We start from the raw sequence: 24,956 nt of genomic DNA on the forward strand, positions 1-24,956 counted from the left end.
TCTGTCGGTCTGTCTGTCTGTCTGTTACGCTTTCCCGCTTAAACCTCGCTACCGATTTTGATGAAATTTGGCATAGAGATAGTTTGAGTCCCGGGAAAGAACATAGGATAGTTTTTATCCCGGTTTTTGAAACAGGGACGCGCGCGATAAAGTTTTTCTGTGACAGACAAAATTCCACGCGGGCGAAGCCGCGGGCGGAAAGCTAGTTGTTAATAAATTCCAAAAAACTTCAGAAATAAATTAAATGATAATGTGTGGGCGTTTAGTTTCAATGAATAGAATCACTGTAACATTGTACGCCGCCGAGCGACAGCAGCGAGCACAGATTGGAACTCCGGGGGTAATTCTATCGTCGCTCTGCTTAGTTAATTTCGCTCAGACATTCCACAGTTTCAATAAGTGGGTGAATCGGTGAATCTAGTCGCAAGTAATGTAATACAACACGCCGTGTTTGCGAATGGGACGCCAATTTGCGAGTCTGATTTCTAATGCAGAATTACTTCGAAGGAGTTCAAAATTAAATGTAATGGACTAGGAATAGGTTAAATAATATTATATTATAAAATGATATTCTGACTTCTGCCTGATGCTTTGCCCACTAAATTTTGGTTTGTCGCAGAAAGTCCAGCGAGTCGATTACTCTTTTATAATGCGAACAGCTAGGGACTGGAATTCGCTGCCTGCTGCAATCTTTCCTGAACACTATAATCCGAGCCTTTTCAAGGCGAGAGTGAACAGGCACTTACAGGGCAGATATGTACCATCCTAGACTGCATCTCACTTAACATTAGGTGCGATTGCGGTCAAATACCTGCCTTGTCTTGCATAAAAAAAAAGAGTCGCAACCTAGACGTCATAGATATAACTAACTATATTTATTGAGTAAATGAGATTTAGATAATATTAATGTTTGAAATATTAAGTATTTCAATTTATTCGTCGGCACTTATCCGCACTCCCCCGGTGTCGCGCGACTGTCGCAGGTCTAGAACTTTCCCAATTTCCTTCGAGTCAGCTGCTAATCTCGCTCGCGGACGTTATTTATTGTCGCCGTAAATCTGATCATTGTGCGAGTTCCCGAAAGAACTCTTCGGAAGATCTTGTAAATAAGTAAACACGTGGAATGTCGTATAATACACATTTCAGCCGGAAAATGGGAAAATTGAAAAACGGCTAACCTTGAATTATGTCTTCGTTTCTCTGTTTGAGGCACTTTCTTATACTACTATTGGTACTGGTATTTTAATGCATCTTTTTGTTAACTGAAACTATAGCCAGCAAGCATCTAATGCTTGAATATCAATTCTTCTTCTTTTCGTGTCGACAACAAACCTACACAGTGTCAGCCCAAAACTCCGCCACAAGAGTGGCGTTGTCAGTAGCACTCATCAAATCCTCCAAAATATCAATTGAACTGAAGCAATGATGCTTCTGAGTATGGTCAAAGAATAATGGATCCGCATAAAATATTAAAAGGAAAATACATTGCCGTATAAACATTTTATAAAGCTGTTAATATTTTATTTAACCTCGCCTCCCCTGCCTACTTCATAATTTATGTTTTTCCATGGCGTACATGTGGCGACATATGACAATGTGACAAACGACCGGCAAAATGCGCGGTTGAAGATGTATGAAGGCGCCTGTCGCATTTCTCACGGCAGATAAATGACTTGACCCGCTGTCCCTCGCACCGCGGCCTCCTCCGACACAACCCTTTGTGGCGGATACAAGATAATAATGTTAACACTTTGTGCCTGGCAAACACCAATATTAATAATATGACAAATATTTTAGTTATCGAGATTAAAAGAACAGGACGCAACATTTTTAATAATTCTGATAACAACCACAAATTGTTTGAAAATAACTTTCAGGCCTTAGAACCCTTGTTTGGTTCTGCCAAACCAAATCTGAAAAAGAATCACTATTCAATCCTGGAACAGTGAAACGGAGCTTACTTTCGTTTACCGCCACCCAATCCCTTTCAACCTGTATTATTCTTAGTTTTTTTAATGTCCGTGTTCGCTTACACTTTGCGGGCCGCGTGACGGTAATGCGGTCGCGAGCGATGTTTGTACTACAGGCGGCCGCGGAGCGCGGAGTGCGGACTCGACTCCAATTTGCTTGAGTGCAGCTAAACGGAGACGAGCGACACATTACAATATCAATAATGCGAGACCATTATGTAGGTAATCACGCTAACTACCCGATTAAAGATAAGTAATACGGAAATTATTTCATGTTCCATTTAGGTAATGATTTTTTAAGTAACTTATGATTAGGTACGACGACGAATTTTGTTTGAATTTATGGGTTCAAAAATAATGTAAAAAAATATTATGAAAAGTACCTATCTGATCGTAAAATCGTGAAGTATTGATAAAAAAAACTCATAAAAAACTCATAAAACTCATTTATTTCTGTAAATAGGCTTAAAAAAAAGCACTTTTACACGTCCCAGTGTTAACCCTACCACTGCTTCAGGACAATAAATGGGCCAGTGCTGAGAAGAAGCAGCGCAAGAAACTCAGTCACTATTGTCAGCCTCTTTTTCAAAGGTTTACATGCTTTAAAATGTACAAAGTTATAAATATTTATGCGAGCTAGGCAGTAAAGTATCCCAAACATTTTTATCTTTTAAATAATCATCGACTTTATAGTAGCCCTTTTTCATTAAGGTACTTTTAATATGTGCTTTGAATTTATGAATGGGTAGTTCTACAACAGTTTGTGGTAATTTATTAAAGAATTTAATACATTTTCCCATAAATGAATTACCAATCTTATGCAATCTGAAATTTGGAACGGCAAGTTTATTTTTGTTTCTTGTATTAAAGTTATGCAAATCGCTCTTTTTCGTGAATTGCTTTATATTTTTGCGGACATATAAAAGGTTTTCATAAATGAACTGTGAAGCTACTGTCAGTATGTTAATTTCCTTAAAAAAATCTTTCAAGGAAAATCGGGGTCCAAGGTTATAAATGGCCCGCACTGCTCTCTTCTGCAGAACAAACACAGTTTCAATGTCCGCGGCTGAGCCCCACAACAATATGCCGTATGACATTATACTATGAAAATAGCTAAAATATACTAGCCTTGCCGTTTCAATGTCAGTTAATTGCCTTATCTTTCTCACTGCAAAAGCAGCCGAACTGAGCCTTTTTGACAAAGTTTCAATATGAGGACCCCATTGAAGTTTAGCATCTAAAGTGATTCCCAGGAATGTTGTGGAATTTATGCTATTTAATGGTTCATTCTTCACCATTAATTGCGTGGAAACCTGCCTCACATTAGGTAAGGTAAATTTAATGCACTTAGTTTTGTTTGCATTTAACAATAAGTTGTTAACAGTGAACCAATGTAGAACCTGTGAGAGTGTGTTATTAATATCGTCAAAATTTACTTTACCTCTATCAACTTTGAAAATGAGAGATGTGTCATCAGCAAATAACACAATATCACACAGATCTTTTACAAAGTAAGGAAGGTCATTAATATAAATAAGAAATAGCAAAGGTCCTAATATTGATCCCTGCGGCACACCCATAGTAAGAGGTGCTCCAGAAGACTCAGTTCCGTTAATACAAACTTTTTGTTTTCTGCCTGTGAGATACGAGTTCAGCAGATCAAGTGACTTATTCGAAACACCATAATGTCGCAATTTGTTTAGTAAGGTTTGGTGGTCTACACAATCAAACGCTTTTGAAAGATCACAGAAAATACCAACAGCGTCCTTTTTACTCTCCCAAGCATCAAAGACGTGTTTCAATAGTGCTACCCCAGCGTCAGTAGTACATATGTCATTGCTTTATTTGTTTAAAAAAATTGATAATAGGTACCCCAAAATTAAACAAACCTACCTTCTTTATTTCCTTTTTTTTTTTGTTTAAATCCAAAAGTTGGTTCAGTAGCAGTTAGACGAAATGATTGTGTTCGCGGCTAATCTCCGAATGTGTTGTCCCGCGCCGGCCCGCAGCGCTCCGCAGCGCTCGCGTCACGCGTCACACGCCGCTAATAGAGCTGTCACTCGTGACGGACGGAGGGAGACGCGCGAAAACACGAGAGTTAAACACACCATGGCTTATCAAAATGAGAGATGGTTGATGATTTTGTAATCTAGACAGGTGATTTGATTGAATCTGCAAAAATATCGATTGCCATTTCAATTCAGTTACAAATCAATTAAGGCCTCAAAGCACTAGAGCTTTATCTAATAATGTTACTGCTTGATTTTTCTTTTTATTATAAAAATATTTGTATCTTCTACTAAGTACTAACGATATTTTCTTTCATTTCAGGTAACCACCGTTTAATAGACAAGCCGTGAGTCCGACGTGTACTATAAGTATTAAAAACATTGAGGATTGGAAATACGGATAGAGCACGGTATGTAGAGTTACCAACCGTGAACTTTTTGTAAGGAACTAACGAGGCATCTTCGTCTATTTTACAATCTACGGCGGTTGAGGTTGGTTTTATCCACAGAACACAAAAACCTCTTTCTATGTTCTGTGGTTTTGTCGTTTGTGCGCGCCAGAACAGCTTTCAGAGTTACTACTGCTGTCTGTGTCAAAACTACCTAAAACTTTTTGAGGCTCTATCGGGTTTTAAAGATGTGTTCCTGTATAGATTCTCGCTTAAGACCGACTGTACTCACATATACATTTCGAATATTAAAGAAGTTCTGTTCACTCTGACATTGCAAGGAATATGCTAGGAAATAATTACTTACCAATCTAAACATAAATTAATTTCAAAGTTCGATCCTAACATCTTTTTGCTCAGTCTAACATGTGTAACACATTTGTATTTTAGCTGCTTTTTAAGAATCCATCGATTGCATGAATGGTGCCTGGCAACGCTATCGCGCCTGCAGCGTGAAACACTCACTTGACGCAATTAAGGGAAAGAATTTAACGTAATAAATAGCAACAAAGCCGCGAATAAATCTGTGCTCGCGGCGACAAGAATAATTAGTAATTTGGTCACCGTGGCTCGCCGGGTTTATCATTAAGACGTTAGCGCCGGAAACAGAATATCACTCCGCTTTGTTTTTGTTTCCTATTTCCGGTATTACGAAGGTCAATAAGTTGATCTTAACTGTAACGTGATAATTAATATCTTTAACTAAAAGATAATGATACTGATCATTTTCGGCTCAGAGTAAAATATGACCGATTTAATTCTATTAGGCAATCGTTTTCTGGACACCCGATTATGAAACATTATGTTGACAAACCCATTCAATTTGAAAAAAAAAAACAGTTAGTATTATGACAAACCCAAGACTAAAACCGGCCAAGTGCGAGTCGGGCTCGCGCACAAAGGGTTCCGTAGCAGAAAATATAATAAACTTATTTTGTCATTTTATACACCTGGTGAATGGAGCCTAAACTCTCCCGATATTTTGCCTTGTACTTTTATGTATGAATATTAATTTTATATATGTATTTATAAATATTCCGAGCTAAAGAGGTGGCAAAAGCAATGGCAAACAAACCACAATCAATAGTATTCGGTTGTCGCTGAACACTTGGAAACTGAATACATGACTCCGATAGATACGGAAACAAGGCTTTTACATATATTTTTTGCGATTTTCCTAGAACACCAACAAGACTATCGTACACACGCAGTATTCCATTAATGTAATAAATACAACTCCAGTGCCCCACTAATCCCACGTCACCGTCATAAATTACTTGAAGGTGCGTCTCATTTTTAGGTACAGGTTCAATCAGTTCAGGGTGTTGAAATAATTCTAGCTCACGCGGTCTAAATGATGTGCACCGAAGTAACTTTTCATGAAATGCGCGAACCACATCATCTTCGATATAGTTATTATAATTCAGAATGTAGGAAAACGTATTATCTAAAGTATCCATTGTTAGATGATATACAATAAGCTTTAGAAATTTTAAAAACCTGCTACGAAACACTAAAATTTGCACCAAAAATTTAACTTGTGATTCGGCAGACAGTGGGGTGGCTGCTGTACTTTCGGTAAAAGATAGTAATAATGTCACGAAACCAGTGGCATTTGCGAGTAAAAAATTAAATGACACTCAAATGAAATACCCAATATTAGAAAAAGAGGCATACGCAATAATTTTTGGTGTAAACAAATTTTATGAATTTCTGTTTGGACATAAGTTTATTTTAGAAACTGACAATGAAGCTTTAACAAAAATTTTAGGACCAAAACATGGCATACCAAAAATGGCAGCGAGGCGACTACAATATTGGTCAATTTTCCTAAGCGGGTTTGATTATGAAATCAAACACATAAAATCCAAAAATAACCCAGCAGATTATTTATCACGAGTGGCCACAACGGGTCAAGAAAATTGTTATAAAAATAATGATATTGTTGATAAAAGTTTTGAAAGTAACACAATTAATTATATAAATGCATCTAATTTAAACATATTAAATTGGAAAACCGTTCAAACTGCAACAAAAGCTGATAAAATTTTGTGTGATATTTTAAGATTTTGTAGGGATGGTTGGCCTGAAAAAAATTGTTTAGGTGATGATTATGAACCATATTTTAGAAGAAAAAATGAAATCAGCTTAGAAAAAGAATGTTTACTTTGGGGGTACAGGGTTATAATACCTAAGAATATTAAGAAAAATGTAATGGATGAGTTACATGCTAGTCACTTAGGAATAAATCGCATGAAAGAAATTTCAAGATCGTATTTTTGGTGGCCAGAAATGGATAAAGAAATAGAAATGATTACAAGTAATTGTATTAACTGTTTGCAAAATCATAAAAATCCAGTCAAAAACAAACTGACTGTGTGGCCACAACCACCAGCGGTTTGGCATAGATTACATGCAGATTTTCTGGGCCCACTGTATTCAAAGATGTTTCTAGTAATAGTAGATGCTTATTCAAAGTGGCCAGAGGCTTTCATTATGAGTAACATTACAGCTCAAAAGACAATTGAAGTATTTAAAACCATTTTTATACGGTACGGGTATCCATTACATTTGGTGACCGATAATGGGCCTACATGGACTAGTGAAGAATTTAAATCTTTCTGTAAAATCACAGGCATCAAGCAGACTTTTACCCCACCTTATTATCCTTCAACCAATGGGTTGGCAGAACGATTTGTAGAATCATTTAAGTCGCATGTTACGAAAATTGTAGAGAGTGGTAGAAAACTCGAATACGCTTGTAATTTGTTCCTCTTTGACTATCGATGTACAACCCACAAAACCACAGGCCATAGCCCAGCAAAACTAATGTTAGGGAGGGAGTTGAGATGTCGTTTCTCATTGCTGAGACCAAGTACTGCAAGTGCAAAAATTGATTTGGAACAAGTGAAATTAACGATAAGTAGTAAAGATAATTACAAAACATTTGCAGTGGGTGAAAAAGTAATAGTGAGAGACATGAGAAAATCTAAAAAAAAATTGGTCATTAGGAAAAGTTCTTGAAATTATAGTTCCAGGGGTAACATATGTGGTAGAGGTAGATGGCTTGCACTGGAAACGACATGCCAACCAACTTCTGCATTGTAGTCAAGACTTGTAACTTTTAATTTTTTTTTCTTTAAGTAAGAAGTTACCGTTGTTTTGTTTTGTTAGAGTTTCCTCTTATTATTATTTTTTTTTTCTCCGGTAAGTGGGGAAGAGTGCTATATAGTTATGTTACTAAGTGCACTGCTACCTTTATAGTATGCATTATTGTCTGTGACAGTTTGTTGTCGATGACAGCCTCCCGGTGTCTATGATTGGTAATAGTTTGTGATACGTAATAAAACGTACTTTCAATTAATGTGGTGTATTAATTAATTACTACTACACAAATTAATTATAACAGTAAGTAATGATCAGGCTGAAGGTGGAAGCGAGCTTCACCCGGAATCCTCATCCACAGAGGAACTGGCTATCTTACCTCTAACTGCCGGAACACAACAATGCTGTTAACATTGGTGTTATGGCAGACTTAGGTAAGATGGTGGTAGCTAGCCAGGCGGACTTAGAACAAGCCCTACCACCAACCAAACCGAACAGAAAAATTCCCTGCTGGGAATCGAACCCGGGATCTCTGCGTCTGAAGCAGGAGGTCAAGTCTTACCACTAGACCACAGAGGCGGTTAAAAACTTTATTTTCTTGACTTTCGTTCTCATGATGATATAGATGATCTTTAAATGGCTTAAGGCCAAACAAATGTGCCTGCCATTCGCTTTTGTTGGGCGCCAAAAATACAGCGTTATTGATGGCGTTTTTCAGTTTAAAACTTACCACCCTCCTGGTGATATTGGTAAGACCAAATCAGTGCGGTAACGATTTGCCTTTTTTGAACGTCAAAATTACAGAGTTACTGATGACAATTTTCATTTTAAAACTTGTCTTCAGTGCAGTTTCCCTTTTCCCCGAAACTATTTTTAAGCTTTAGGGTGGTGTCAATGTGGGAACAATTCTGGTCCTTTTGGCTAATCCTAGTTTACAAATTAGCATATTTAATCACCGAATAGACATTTTAAATCTATTTTGTCATAACCAAAGAACATCCAGCCAGTATCCGGATATTAGAAGCACATGCAGGCAACAGTGTTACGAGTACAACATGACACGCTATTAAGCCCTGGCATCGGCCGACGCGGCGGGGAAACATTGTTATGTCAAGTGCTCGTTACATTATTATGTGGGGAACGTTTTGAAATTGCTTGTGATTTTCTTTCACACAGAGCCACTTGCGCAACTTTCTTGCCTCTTCTCGCGGGCCGTTACACATGTTTTGATTTGAGTTACTTTTTCTATAGCCTATTATATTTGGTGTAATATAAGTAGAACATAAGGCGTAAGGCGAGCAACATACGCCTACAACAAAACAATACACTCCTGACGACCACGACCACAAGACGAGTAGAGTTAAGAGTGTAACGACTGGAGATTAAGGGAAGAAGTAGAAAATTAGTGTAATTTAAAATCAGTGAATGTAATATGTATTTGCCTATAGACTCAAAATTGACAAGTATTATCATAACAATGTTTATAAACATTTTGAGTAGGCTGCCAGTACTCAAAAGCTATACTTTTGAATATTTTTTTATTTTTCTCTAAGTTCTGTGTCCATTTAAAGAATAGGATAATTCCGAGTACTTTATCTGAAACCAGAACTTCGTTGTTTTAATATTTTCGTTAAAAAGTACTGAGAGTAGAATTATTTCAGTTTTTATTGTGTAACTGGCAAGACGAAGCCATTTCAACATTTTATATAACACGTAGTAAAAGGAAACGAGAGTGAAGCTGTGAGAAGTAATTTGCACGCGCTAAAAGCATTTCAAACGATTACAAAGCATATTTTCAAGTTGTTTGCATTTCTTTGGATATTTTTGCGAAATATATTTTAAATAGTTTTGAATTTTTATGGCATCTTGTTAACAATTTGTTTGAACTAGATAAAAATGCAATTAAAAACAGGTTTTTTCGTAAAAGTTTATTAAAAGTATGACTTTATAAATTGACGGCCGTAATGAAAACCATCTAGAGAAATTAAGTAGTTTTTAGGTATTAAAATTCTTTAAAAGGTTCTATAAAAACCAAATACTAAACTTTAAAGACTGATTGAAATCCACGTAGACGGACCTACAGGCAATAAGTACCTAAGTAATATTTATCTGAGCAACATTTTTTTTTTTATATCCACAACGAGGAAGCTCTTGGCCTGTATCTCACCTGATGGTAAGTGACGATCAGGCCGAAGGTGGAAGCGAGCTTCACTCGGAATCCTCAACCACGGAGGAACTGGCTATCTTACCTCTAACTGCCGGAACACAACAATGCTGTTAACATTGTTGTTATGGCGACAGACTTAGGTAAGATGGTGGTAGGTAGGATGGTTAAATTAGGCACTTTATGTGCGCTGCACAGGAACATAGAGGCTGATGAAGAAACCAATTAATTCTTAGATAATAGTTTTAATTACTTGTTAATTAAACACAGACGAGAAGTAGATTTAGTAGAGCTTATAGAACGTCAATTTAGATTAGCGCAAAATCTAAAATTAGATTATTTACCTTTTTGTAATAAGTCCCTGATTAATTAACTTGCTCATGTCAACGATAAAATTAATTAATAATAGAGCTACATACGTGAAAAATATTATTATTTCTTTTCGTTAACCTCCATTTTTAAAGTATGATTACTTTTGAGGTGGATTGTTCTAAGTATGCATTATGTATTTTAAAGACGTTATTATTTTCGCAGAGTTTTGAGTTACCGTATTTTACTTTAAAGAGACAAATCAAAATTATAATTAACACGAGGTCATTGATTTGCCCGCAACGACCCTGTGGACAATCTTAGAAAGCTGAATAACTACAAAATTTAGGTTCCAAATATAATAAAATTACTACTAATATTGTATTTCAACTCCGAAATTCAACCTCATAAATTAAATTAATGGAATAAAAGACTTAATTTAAATATATTAAGTTCTAGAAAACAAATACATTTACGATTTTCTTAATTCTATTAAAGTTGAAAACGATTAATTATTTAATGAATAATCGGTTCATTTCGAAATCAGTGCCAGATTTCTAATGCTAATCTGTAATTTTAACAATATTTACACAAAAACATCTCATAATTAATATTTTGTTAGCTTTACGCGTTGATTTCGATTCCAGTCGGCCGTTTGGTGTAGTGGTTCAGAACGGACTACTATGCCGAGAGGTCCCGGGTTCGATTCCCGGCCGGGCAGAAATTGAAATGATGAATTTTAATTTCTGTGACGGGTCTGGGTGTTACTATGTATAATATGTATGTATTTAAAAAAAAAAATATAAGTAGTATATCCGTTAAGCTAGCACCCATAACACAAGCATTAAGTTGCTTACTTTGGGGCTAGCTGGCGCTGTGTGAAATTGTCCAAAGATTTATTTATTTATTTATTTATTTAGGTTTCTGTCTAGTTTGACAATATTAGCTGTTGTAATTAACGTGTGAAACGTTGTATCTGCCTTATTACACTTATCTTTTCCGCCCCGTATGTCAGGTAATACAACTTCTACGTAATATTCAGCCTCTGACCTTGAGTCAAATAAATCCCAACAAGAACTCCGAACGTAGATATACAGGGTGTTTGGCGCATCGTGTGCCAAAATGATTTGGCGGATAGAATGGGTCATTTCCTATATTTTCAGCCCCCATAACACGTTGCATGCCAGGCGGCTACTTTTAAATAATTATTTTTCGTAATTTCACCAAAATACCCAAATCGCATCATTTAATTTCGATTTAAAAAAAACTACTAGGCGCAGCCTTAAAGTAAATATTTTGTTTTGACGTGCATGAATGTAGAGTTGCATCAAATCTAAATTTACTGGCAAATATCATCTAGTTTTTTTTAATTCAGCTTTGAAGTTTTCCGAAAAGTTAAAAATGAACTGAACATTGAAGTTTACATGGGTGGGTATAATTAAAAAAAAAAGAGAGTGATCTCCTGATTTTATCAAAACTTCTCTAGTCTATCCTCATTCAAACAGTATACTAATCTTGTTTAAATAATAACAACTTCACAAATTCCTTAAATTAGTGCATTGACTCTACTCGGACTGATTTGCGAAATTTGTGTTTATAGCCCCTTTTTGTGTGAATAGCACGTAGAACACCTAACAGGTAAAAATTATTTATCTTAAGCAAATAATGTAAAAACCTTTTCCCAATCGTTTTTCAATGTGGATTTCTTGAAATTAAAGACAAAAATAATTATTTTGTTCGTTTATTAATTATTACAAATTTTGTTCAAAATTTCCGCTTCGGCAACGTATACACTCAAGAGTTCAAGACATCTTCTTCTAATTTCGACTGTTGTCGTATGCAGCCACATTTCTCTTTTTATTACTACAAAGGCGTTTTCTACTCGTGGATTGGAAGAGATGGCCCTATACAGTGGCCTGCACGTTCCCCAGACCTAACTCCGTTCGATTTTTACGCCTGGGGACAAGCTAAAGAACTAGTGTACGTAACGGATTCAAACAATAGAAAAACTACAACGAATAGAAAACGTCTTTGTAGTAATAAAAAGAGAAATGTGGTTGCATACGACAACAGTCGAAATTAGAAGAAAATGTCTTGAGTGTATACGTTGCCGAGGCGGACATTTTGAACAAAATTTGTAATAATTAATGTAGGGACGGGGCTTCGCAAGGAAATGCACTTTCTTCAATGATACGTTTGTTTTTCTTTAATTTAGTACAGAGCTACAATTTTGTCCGTAACCGTCGTGCCGCCATGCAGTATTGCCAGTCCTACATTAATAAACGATCAAAATAATTATTTTCGTCTTTAATTTCAAGAAATCCACATTGAAAAACGATAGGGAAAAGGTTTTTACATTGCTTAAGATAAATAATGTTTACCTGTTAGGTGTTCTACGTGCTATTCACACAAAAAGGGGCTATAAACACAAATTTCGCAAATCAGTCCGAGTAGAGTCAATGCACTATTTTAAGGAATTTGTGAAGTTGTTGTTATTATTTAAACAAGATTAGTATAAAATTATCACTTCACTAAGATTAGTATACCGTTTAAATGAGGATAGACTAGAGAAGTTTTTATAAAATCCGAAGATCACTATCTCTTTTTAAAAAAAATTATAGCCATGTAAACTTAAATGTTCAGTCCATTTTTAACTTTTCGGAAAACATCAAAGCTGAATAAAAAAAACCTAGATGATATTTGCCAGTAAATTTAGGTTTGATGCAACCCTACATCAATGCACGTCAAAACAAAATATTTACTTTGAGGCTACGTCTAGTAGTCTTTTTCGAAATTAAATGATGCGATTTGGGTATTTTGGTGAAATTACTAAAAAAATTAATTTAAAAGTAGCCGCCTGGCATGGAACATATTATGGGGGCTGAAAATATAGGAAATGACCCATTCTATCCGCCGAATCATTTTGGCACGCGATGCGCCAAACACCCTGTATAAGCGTCTTAACGACTTTGCTCAGAAGGCGCATTTTTAAAGCTTCCGGCGCTTTAATTTGTACAAGTAACCTCACAAAGACTAGGTAGGTATAGCCTGACCAGGAACATAAAAACCCTGGCACAGAGGCGCTTCAATTGCATTTGATAGTGCAACACTGAGTACAGTCGTACATGTGTTAAATTAATAGGCTAAATTTATGTATCAGGATTCAGGATTACGGGCTAATTTGATATTTTCATAAATTAACGAAAAATATTATTAAAGATAACCTGGTTTAAATAAATTAAATGAAACCATCAATCGAGCTAGTAGGATTTATTTTATTATTCGTCAATAATCAAATTCAGAACATGGATATTCAACTGCAATGTCTGCTCATGAACGCTTCAAACTCGGTACTTCTTTCCCAATTCCATAAAATTCAAAACTTAGAAAGTGACAAAAAACTTTAAAATAGGTAGTTGAAACAGACTACAGCTAATTTTCATAGTGGACTGTACCATACGATAAACATGTCAGTCAATTTGACAACCTTTGTCGGAAACATTATTCAATGAAAATATTGTCCGAACCCTTAGTATTTCTCTTCGACAAATACATTAACACATCGTGAACCACTTTTCTTTCACGACTATAAAAATATTTTAGCAATTTAATTCACAAAATCAATTGCACACATTTAAAATAAAGTTTGTTTACACTTTGACAACAATAGACTGACATGCAAGGTGACATGTCAATGAAGTTTTCAGTTATTGTTGCCATTAAAAGAAATTAGTACCATTAGATTTCCGCAACATGGCGAGGGTTTTTATGTTCCTGGTCAGGCTATACACAAATTCCTAAACAAATTATTTATACGAATATCAATATGTAAAACTTAATAGTTAACTAACTTTACTTCCAAATGTCTGCATGATACTGCAAAGATTGGTACGAAGTAAAAATTGGTACGCTTCCAGCTTGGACCAATTTGAAAGTCGATAAGGCTTTACTAATTTCGGGACCATACTTTTCGAGAACATTGCTCGTTTTGATACTGCTTCATTTTAAAAAAAAAGTCTTTTACTTTGTATACTTCTCTATATGAAATAAAGGTAAAGGTATATGTGTCTGCTGTACTCTGTATTAACATGATCCTACTATTCGGCAGCTCATAGTTGTCTTTAACCGAACGTCATACCAAAATATGGGTTACCGCCTGTCCCTAATTACTGATATCTATTGACATTAAAAGGACTCGTTCCCACTTCCCACTTCGCCTTCCCTTGTTTCGACGGACACCGTATCCGGGCCGTAGGCGTTCACTTAAAGGCAGTTCCGGCCGGAAAACTAACAAGTTCTTAGACTGGCTCGAATTAGCTGAATCTGCCGGACTAGTTGCAAACGTCTAAGGCTGGTTATAGAGTCACGCTGACCGTCAGCGCTGACAGCCGAAAAAATGAAGCGTCGGCGCCGAGCGATCAGCGTCACACAGGAACGTTCCCTTCAATTAGAAAGAAAGAAAGAAAAATTATTTATTTGACAACTTAAAAAAAAACAAAGGGCAATATAAAAATACAATTATAAAAAATAAAAAAAAGTACAAAGACAATGAAGATGGTTTTCAGTGGGTACCTTGTACGCAGGGGCAAAAGAATGTAATAAATTAAAAAATATACATATTGATCTGTCAGCGCCGACGATCAGTGAGAGCGGTCAGCACGATTCTAAAACCCGCCTAAATCTACATATAAGTAGATACTGCCCATGTTATATACCAACATGGAGCAATATTAAATTTGAATTTGAATAAAATGGAATTTACTTGTCGTTTTCAACCGACTTCAAAAAAGGAGGAGGTTCTCAATTCGACCCGTATGTTTTTTTTTCTATGTTTGTTACGCGATAACTCCGCCAATTATGAACCGATTTGAACAAATCTTTTTTCGGCGTATAGGTAATACCTCAAGGGTGGTCCCATTTAAATTTAATAATAAAAAAACAACCCCCAAGGGTGGAAAATTGGGGATGAACTTTTTTATACGCAATATCTCCGCCGATTATAAACCAATTTGAACGATTATTTTTTTGTTGAATAGGTATTATCAAAAGGGTGGTTTCATGCAATTTGAAGAAAATATTTTCACCTCCAATGGTGGAAAATTGGGGATGAACTTTTTTATACGCAATATCTCCGCCGATTATGAACCAATTTTTTTTGGTCTCAGTGTACTGCCTACCTTCAGTGGTAACATCAAGGTAATAATTAGTTAACTAAAAAGCAAGAAATAAGTAAAATTTTATTTAAAAAAATAAAACCGACTCCAAAAAACCTACACTAAAACGGTGCAGGCAAACTTTACATGTTTCATAATCTTGGCACCGACTCCAGAAGTATCAATCATGGTATACCTACATAAATATTAATAATTCGTCCTAATAAATAAGTAGGTAATTAGTAATTATTTTTCTACGTTTTAGTGTAGGTTTTTTGGAGTCGGTTTTATTTTTTTTTATAAAATTTTACTTATGTTTCATAACCAGCTACGAAAATGGTTTATGTTTTCTCTGTTAATAACTTATTATTTATTCATAATAATTTTTATCCACTTTCGTAGCCGAGTTTCATAACCTGGATCTTAACATTATTTAACCGAAAATAAGAATTAATTTTTTCTTGGGCACTTAACAAGTACAACACAATTTTGTTAGCATTGTGTTGTACTTGTTATTTTATTAAAAACTAGCCTTGCGCCGGCTTCGCCCGCGTGGAATTTCGTTTGTTTAATTTTCCTGAATTTTCTTTGCTATAAACCTCACGGAGCCCGAGACCTTTCCAACGAATGCAAAACCGTGGAATTCGGTTCGTGCGCTCTGGAGTTATAGCGTCAGGAAGGAAAACCCGACTTATTTTTATATAGTAGATAAATATATTTTCTGAGCTTATGAATGTGTTTAAAGTCAAAGAAGGCAGGAAATATTATCTTGTTTACCCTTGTAAACCATAATTCCCAATATATCAGCACTAGATGTTATCAAATATCAATAACAGATATAGGTAACTCTGTTTTAATAAAAAAAAGTTAGGAACAGAGAAAATAAACATTTACGTAAACTCAGCTACGAAAGTGGATAAAATATTTATTAATTAATAACCAGTTATGAACAGAGAAAACATAAACCATTATCGTAGCTGGTTATAAAACATAGTTACATTAACGACAAGTAAATTCCATTTTCATAACTGGTTATCAAGCAAGAAAAAATAGCCATGTTCGTAACTGGTTATCAAATTTCAGTTACGAACATGGACTAAAGGCTTTCCTCTTTACCATCATCCAACGGTACGATCGTCTGGTCAACATCCTGAGTCGTTTATCTAATGTAAATACCCAGTGGATTATTTAACCGCTTCCTACAGTAAAGGGAACCGCTGTACAACTTTAATAATGCTTCTATTTACTTTATAATAAAACACTAGGAAATGGAAAACCAGCAGATGACTTTTTAATTTCACAGTTAGGTATAGTAGTAATGCAATGTAGAGAACCATTTTAAGATTTTTTACCCGACTACGGCAAAGCAAAAGGAGGGTTATGATTTTGACAGGCTATGTATTTTAAGTTCTTGTCGTGAAATAAAAACGTGTGTGTAGGTATTGCCACAGTATTACGTTCTCGGCAACACTCAAACTTACATTTTTACTTTGATGTGCAAGTTATGTTGGAAGTGTTACAACCACAGTAAAGTAACATAAGTAGGTCTCCACAAATACCAATACAAAGTTATCAAACTTGGTAGAAGCTTAATTTGATCCCTTTCACAATCACCATGATTGTATTCGTTTTAAAATAAAGCTCATTGGTTAGGCGATAAAATGCCAAGTAAATTCATTCTGAGTTAGATTTTCCTTTCACAATTACCATGCTTATAATCATTTTAAGAAAAACCCTTTTGGCTAACCTGTTCGGGGTTACTGCGAACGATTTTACTGCGAAGCCTTCTTTATTTGACTTAGCAGATAGATAAAAAAAATGAAATTACACACATACATACATAGAATAAAGTGGGCGGTACAAAATTATAGATGAAATAAGATTATAAATACATTACATTTTATTTACTTATTACATATATTTAACAGTTACATCCTTGATTAAATAACATAAGAATAGAAACATAAATATAAATAAATGAATAAGATGCCAAGTAAATTCTCATAGTCGGTGCATTAAAATACCACCCCCCCTAGTCAAAACGTACTTTTTGATCGAATCGAAAATCGAATCCGTCAAAACTCCATACAAAAAAGGGGCTTTTCGACCACTTTTCGACTGGTTTGCGATTAAAATTTGCACTTTGTCTAGACCCACAGATTTAAGTTCATTTACTATTCTATTCAACTGTGGTAATAAAGTTGCCAATAACAACCTACGCGTCGATCGTTCTTCAAGTATAGGCAATTAGTGAAAATGGCGCCACTCCTTGCCGATCCATCACCGGAATACTTTTACGAAGAACTCATCAATTGTTGTCTCAAATAACCTATCTTCGATACACAAGGAAAATGTCGAAAAGAATCTCGTGCACAATGCGGTAGTATTGAATGGATTTACCCTGCAATGGGGTGAGGAAAATTAGATCAATTGAATAGTCAGGCGTGATTTCGTATGCGAAATTATTTATCATAAAGTAATTTGCAACTAGGAACTCATGACTAATCAGAAGTCATGGGTTCCAATACTCAATAATTTTGTTACATTCCTTAAGTTACAAATGTTTTACAAGTTTAAATATAATTAACTAGCTTTCCGCCCGCGGCTTCGCCCGCGTGGAATTTTGTCTGTCACAGAAAAACTTTATCGCGCGCGTCCCTGTTTCAAAAACCGGGATAAAAACTATCCTATGTTCTTTCCCGGGACTCAAACTATCTCTATGCCAAATTTCTTCAAAATCGGTTGCGAGGTTTAAGCGGGGAAGCGTAACAGACAGACAGACAGACAGACAGACAGAGTTACTTTCGCATTTATAATATTACTAAGTTGGGATAGGTACTGTGTGAAATTTTTTGTGTCGTGTCCAATAGAGTTTGGAATGTTCACATACAATTTTTCCTGTACTTCATTATTTTTTTAATATAAGGGTACATCCCCCCTTCACCCCTGAACTCTGCTGAACTCCGAAATACAGTCACGTGTTATGTAGATAACGTGATTCAATTTGTTAATTATTGTCAAGTTTTATACATATTCTTAAACTCATTTTATTTATCTAAATATAAGATGAACTCTATTTAGATCAAAGTAGACACGTGCTTTAAAATAGCAAATAAATAATATTCTAACCACAGAGTATACTTACCTATACAAATTAGAGCAATGTGATTAGATATCGGACATATTTTAGCACATTAGGTCATAGTCTTCAATGACAGACATAATTACCATTTATTTGTACTTAAGGCACTTGGTATTTGTTCATCTCAACCAATAATGAACATAAAATGCCTTATTGTTCCTCATTACACCCTCATCGGTTCCCGGAACAATTCTGCCTTCCTTTATGAACTGTAGGTATATTCTTCAGGATAAAGTCCTATAAGGGATCCCGGCCTTTTATCGTTTTCAGGGCGCTGATAACGACCCAAGAATCAAAAGAATGATTCAGGGGAAAGGAAAACATTAGGAAACTCATTAAATTGTGTTTTTAATGGCTTTACATTTGTATTGAATATGTGTTCGTTTCTAAGAGTGTTGACTAGGCTTTGGACCCCATTGATAACGCTTTAATCGAGGTAGGATTTCGGTCCACAACCTCAGTTATGTAGAACTTTCGCCGGTAAAGGAAAAACCAACGGCCCCTGTTCTGTTATGTTACCGGACCGGTGTAAACAACCGGTAAATTACACTCTCACCTCGTATGCAAATAAATGATTTCATTTGATTTGTATTTGCTTCATTCTTCATATGAACACAAAAGATTTCAGTTTCCTATAACTAAACGAGTCTTTAAAACGGCCTAAACTAGATCATGAGTAATGACTTTTTTGGTTATTAATTATGGATTCTTCTATTCGTCTACACCAATAATGCTGAAGCGATGTCCTTATTTTTTTTCAAACCCACATATTTAAAATCTTCCTTGTCATGTCAGACAACAAAAAAAAATTTAAACTCTGCTTCCCCGACTAATTTGGCAGCCGTAAAGTGTAGGGCAAATTTTCTATGCCTCTTCATTTTCTTGCCTCTGGTAAATCAAACATCATCATGCTGCTGCAGTGGAGATCAAATGATTATGAGCCATATTAATTTCCACTATTGTTCCAGGTACATGATAGACCGTCCGTCCGCCACGCGCGTGTCAGTGCGAGTGCAAGATCTGCTGTTCGCCATGGCCGTTTCCAACTCCTGCATGAACCCGCTGGTGTATGGGTCCTATACCCTGGACATCCGCGGCGCCGTGCGACGGTTCCTCAAGAACACCTGCTGCCGGTCTACTTCAGCGTCGGACACTATAGGTACGTGCTTGAGGCACTTAAATAACCTGGTACACCACCAGTCTTAAATATTGAGCACTTCGCGTGCAAGACTTGCTGTTCGCCATGGCCGTCTCCAACTCCTGAATGAACCTGCTGGTGTACGGTTCCTATACCCTAGACATCCGCGGCGCCGTGCGACGGTTCCTCAAGAACACCTGCTGCCGGTCTACTTCAGCCTCGGATACTATAGGTACTGTTACCAGCAGGAAGCCCTGAATAATCTGTACACTCGCCATATTATGAGCTATTACTAAGTAACTATAAGCGGCCCCGCGCACTAGGCAGCCTGCCAGACTGTGGCAGCCAGTCGAACATATTATTATGACTGTGTTTGAGAGTCCTCGCACTAGGCAGCCAAGGGTGTTCATATACCGGATTGGCTGTCACAGCCAGGCTGCCTAGTGCGCGAGGTTGCTTAATAATATACAAATACTGTAGCAGACAAAAATAAAGACTAACCCCTTTTGCACTTATATTTTCATGTTAGGTTACAATTTAGGCATAAGTACTGCCAATAGTAACCAAGTTTCTTTAAGCCTTCTTTCTTCTCATTAGTAGCAGATAAATCCCAGACATTTTTGGAACGCGGATGAGTGGAAGCGGAAGTGGGTAAAAAGAAAATATTATGAATATTTCAAGTTAAGAACCGCGAGGAAACGCTTCTCTGTTATTCAAATATGCTTACGCAAACATTCCAGTGAAGATTTATATTATTTGCTAACGTTTTATTTTGTTAACTAACTTTCCGCCCGCAGCTTTAAAGTATCTCACGATCAAAGTCAAATACACTTTTATTATAAAAACCTCGTAACTCATGCAAGGTACGAACTTTCATAATATGAACGTATGAATAATTGAATATTTTTTTCAGGTAACTCCGGATCAAGCTCTACCAAAAAGAACGTGGCGCCTGAGACACCACTGGTAACGCCTCTTAAGGTAAACCCTAATTTAATAACACTGAAGTGAATTACAAAAGTACAGGCCATTCGTCTTCACCAATCCGTACTGGGCATACTAGACGACCTGAACCACTAGGTACCCCACAGTAGGGATGGGAAGTATACAATAGGGGAGTCCGTATATAAAAAAACAGTAAAGAGAATTTGTTTCACCGCTTTTTGTAGAGGAAAAAATCTTTGAATCCCTCACATTGGGGTATTTTTTCAGCTTTTGCAAAACAATACTAACATTCCGCGACATTCAGCGATAGAGCACTTGTCTGATCTCAAAAAGGAGAGTCTACTTCAAATGAAGTTCTTCGGAAATCGACCTGTCATTAATATCAAATAAAAAAAAATCAACTTTGGGAAGAAATGTTGGAATAAGAATTCACACTTAAGTGTGAATTCTTATTCCAACATTTCTTCCCAAAGTTTAACCATTAAACAACTTAAAACGAGAAAAGCATTGTTTAGAACAAAGTTATCAACTCCTAGTTCAAAGTTCTGAAACTAATTTGGAATTATTTATCGCCTATGCCGTTAAGTATTCAATGAAAACATCAGTGTATCTTAATTTTATTCAAAACTCAATTTATGTCTGACTTAAACGAGATCTTTGAAACTTTGTGGAATATTTTAACAGAAGGAGAAATAGTTTTGCATTATTTTCTGTATTCAAAAATAAAAAATAAGCGCACGGAGAGTCCCGTTTGAAACGGTAAAAAACTGTAAAATATTAATTAGATTAAAAAGTACCAAACTTTACATTTACAAAAATTTTATACTGTATCTACTTGTTTTTATGTCAATAAAAAAAAACTGTAATAGGTAACCACGACACGAAGTATACATTAATAATCTGTGCCATAACCCACACTCTACTCTAGTGTTCCGATGGGGTGCGTGTGACATTTTTGTGATAAGAAAGGATTCAGGGAAGGGATCAACTTTTGACAATTCCCATTTTACCCGTGGTTTTGGTGCGAGGCAGACTAGGTTAGACATTGTTTGCAGGATACCCTTATTTATGGCCGTCCTCTTTACACACTAGACACATCAAGAGAAATGACTGGGACCTATACAAATAATTTAAGCTTCGCCCGTACGTTACGGGCTGTTACTGGAACATAGAGAACTACCGGATTGTCCTTTACGGTTTTTCTATCTTATGGGTATAACAAACAAGCAGAGACTGGAACATAAAGCGTGTATTGAATCATCTGTATTTTTTAAATAATCATGTTGCTTCAAGCCCTTATTAAAAAACACAAAGTTTACAATAGGCGTGGTGCTCTAGATATGAATCGAAAACCCTCTGAAATCTATACCTACTAATATTAGAAATGCGAAAGTAATTCTGCCTGTCTGTCTGTCTGTCTGTCTATAGATATGTCTTGCTTTCACGCCTAAACCACTGAAGCGATTTTGATGAAAGGCATAGAGAGTCCCGGGAAAGGACATAGGATAGTTTTTATCCCGGTTTTTGAAACAGGGACGCGCGCGATAAAGTTTTTCTGTGACAGACAATTCCACGTGGGCGAAGCCGCGGGCGGAAAGCTAGTGAGTCATAAAACAGAACTTTCCCTTTTGCAGATAAAATGCCAGATATAGACTATTAGGAAGTTATCTGTCAGATAAACTATGACGTTTGTACCTATAGCGTACCTAAAGAACATCACAACGGACCTGTTATAATGGGTCTTGGGGTCATAACCTTAAAATAAATCCCTTATCACTATACGACATTACTTCTCGCTACGAACGCCCATAATACCTACTCAATTGGAAACTAATGAGATCATCTGCCTTCCAAAAGGAACTCGTTTCAACGTGCCATATTCAAGGTGCGCTTCCGGCCACAAAACCGATGGTCGCATGTGCTCATTATCTCTGTAATTATCTAGTCCCTGACTAAGCAGAGCTTATGTGACTCTACGATGAATTCACTACTTACTTTTATCAAAGCGGGATTTTAAACTTTTGAAAGCTGGTTATTATGAATAGAATCTTGAAGTCATGGGACAAAATCTCTAACCAAACTGATACGTGACACAAGCATTTGTCCTTTGAAAATGGTAAAAATGTAATAACGATATCTGGCAACCCAGAAGCGTTGTATGCTCTATGGCCCCTCTCTATGGCCTCTTTTTCCTACCATTCAAGTGTGTGCACATGGTTGTAAATTATCTTCGCAATAAATAGAATATCACTGAAGTTAAGTGTCTTTTGTACCTGCCGCATCACTCGGTTCAGAAAATAAAATCAGAATTTATTTATTTAGCGTAAGACCACCAAACCCTCAATTAGCTTCTAGTAAAATTAGGGAAGGTAGACCTTGTGACAGGGTAGAGTAGGCAGTGCCCGAAGGGGGTAGATGGGAATAAAGGTTAATAACCTGATGATTAGAATTCGAAGTTGCAGGCACTAAAGCCTGGTCCGTGAGCACGTAGAATCCCGTCCAATGACCCCAAGCTACCCATCCTTATCGCTCGCACGTAATTATGTTGCTGTCGCGCTCGCACACTCACTGCGGGCGCGCGTCGCACAGTCGCTACGGATACGGACCTACGTGCTCACGGACCAGGCTTTACATCATAACAATCTGTTTTCAGAACGGCCGAGTCCGAACCCGGCTTGGCGTGCGTTTCGCCGAGACCTCTCTCACGACCGTCCCGGAGCGGGACGTCCCGCGTCCCATCCGGGCGCCGGCCTGATACCCGCCGCCGCGGCTGCTCTGCGCGCAACACGAGCGCTGCCGGGTGCTGCACGAGTATTACCGGGACAAGCTGCCGGCGCCCGCACAGATATAGCGGGCGGGCGGGTATCGCTACGAAGTGATACAGGCGGCTAGGGTTAGCGTCTGATTGTGGACTTTTGTGGTGAGGCGGATGAAAAGAGTGTGTGGATCTTGCCGGGTGCTGCACGAGTATTACCGGGAAAAACTGCCGGCGCCCGCGCACATTAGCGAGCCCGAAGCTATAGTTACGAAGTGATACAGGCGGCTAGGGTTAGCGTCTGATTGTGGACTTTTGTGTGGATCTTGCTGGGTGCGCAACGTATATTACCGGGATAAGCTACCGGCGCCCGCGCAGATATAGCGGGCGGGCGGGTGTCGCTACGAAGTGATACAGGCGGCTAGGGTTAGCGTCTGATTGTGGACTTTCTGTGGTGAGGCGGATCAAAAGAGCATGTGGACTTTGCAGGGTGCGCAACGAGTATTACCGGGACAAGCTATCGACGCCCACGCAGATATAGCGGGCGGGAGGGTATCGCTACGAAGTGATACAGGCGGCTAGGGTTAGCGTCTGATTGTGGACTTTTTGTGGTGAGGCGGACGAAGAGAGCATGTGGATTTGACGGGTGCTGCACGAGTATTACCGGGACAAGCTACCGGCGCCCGCGCAGATATAGCGGGCGGGCGGGTATCGCTATGAAGTGATACAGGCGGCTAGGGTTAGCGTCTGATTGTGGACTTTTGTGGTGAGGCGGACGAAAAGAGCATGTGGATCTTGCTGGGTGCGCAACGAGTATTACCGGGACAAGCGACCGACGCCCGCACAGATAGTAAGCGCGCGGGTATCGCTACGAAGTGATACAGGCGGCTAGGGTTAGCGTCTGACTATGGACTTTTTTGTTGAGACGGACGAAAAGAGTATGTAGATTTAGCCCGATGCTGCACGAGTATTACCGGGACAAGCTGCCGGCGCGCGCACAGATATAGCGGGCGGGCGGGTATCGCTACGAAGTGATACAGGCGGCTAGGGTTAGCGTCTGATTGTGGACTTTTGTGGTGAGGTGGACGAAAAGAGCATGTGAATTTTGCTGGGTGCGCAACGTATATTACCGGGATAAGCTACCGGCGCCTGCGCAGTTATAGACTCGCGTTTATCCTCGCGTTACCGTTTGATTCAGACTTTTTGTGGTGAGGCAGACGAAAAGAGCACACCTTCTATGCAACTTTCCCCCGGGACAAACTTGACCTTCATTGATTGGGTTTTATTGGCAGTCAAGATGTAGATTCTAGCTACACAGGGGTTGTAGCAGAGAACGAGAAATGGCAATAATCCCTTCTATGTTGTAGGTCAGTAACTTCTATGCCATTATGTTGTGAATAGCCTTGTATGTAAAGTTGTTACTGATAATATGGTAGCCCTTTTGTGCTCTGATATTATGTGCAATTAAGTTTTAACTTAATAAATATCCAGTGAAACCCGAGCCGCGTTCAATTACCCATAGTACCTGTGCTCTTATCGCCTGCCTCTATTAAAAGTGAATATTTTTTAATATAGTCAAAACTAAAAAGTGAAACTTTATATAGGTACATATTGTGGTTGAAAACATTTACATGGAAGGTGCTTTGTGACGAACGATTGATAGTTAGATAGGTATACAAATGGAACTTGAAGAGGTTGCTTTGTAATGTTTGATAAAGTTTCGTATACATTATGAGGGTGTTTTCACCGTAGATTTAATAATTTATGTCTTATCAATGTCTTGTATGAATACATTTTTATTCGTGTGAATTTTCGAT

The 24,956-nt window shown here is 37.4% G+C and overlaps 1 protein-coding gene across 1 annotated transcript; it reads left to right on the forward strand.

Moving 5' to 3' along the window:
• The first annotated feature begins 17,565 nt into the window (after positions 1–17,565).
• LOC114355708 (uncharacterized) lies at positions 17,566–23,447 on the forward strand. Its single transcript, XM_028308678.1, is given in 5 exon segments — positions 17,566–17,570; positions 19,270–19,460; positions 19,516–19,671; positions 20,353–20,420; positions 23,038–23,447. Coding segments are annotated over 5 exon segments (522 nt in total). The 3' UTR covers positions 23,140–23,447.
• Positions 23,448–24,956: the final 1,509 nt, after the last annotated feature.

The sequence above is a fragment of the Ostrinia furnacalis genome, unplaced genomic scaffold (assembly GCF_004193835.3).
Source record: "Ostrinia furnacalis isolate ACB-3 unplaced genomic scaffold, ASM419383v2 OfSCF2491, whole genome shotgun sequence".
Classification (NCBI taxonomy): domain Eukaryota; kingdom Metazoa; phylum Arthropoda; class Insecta; order Lepidoptera; family Crambidae; genus Ostrinia; species Ostrinia furnacalis.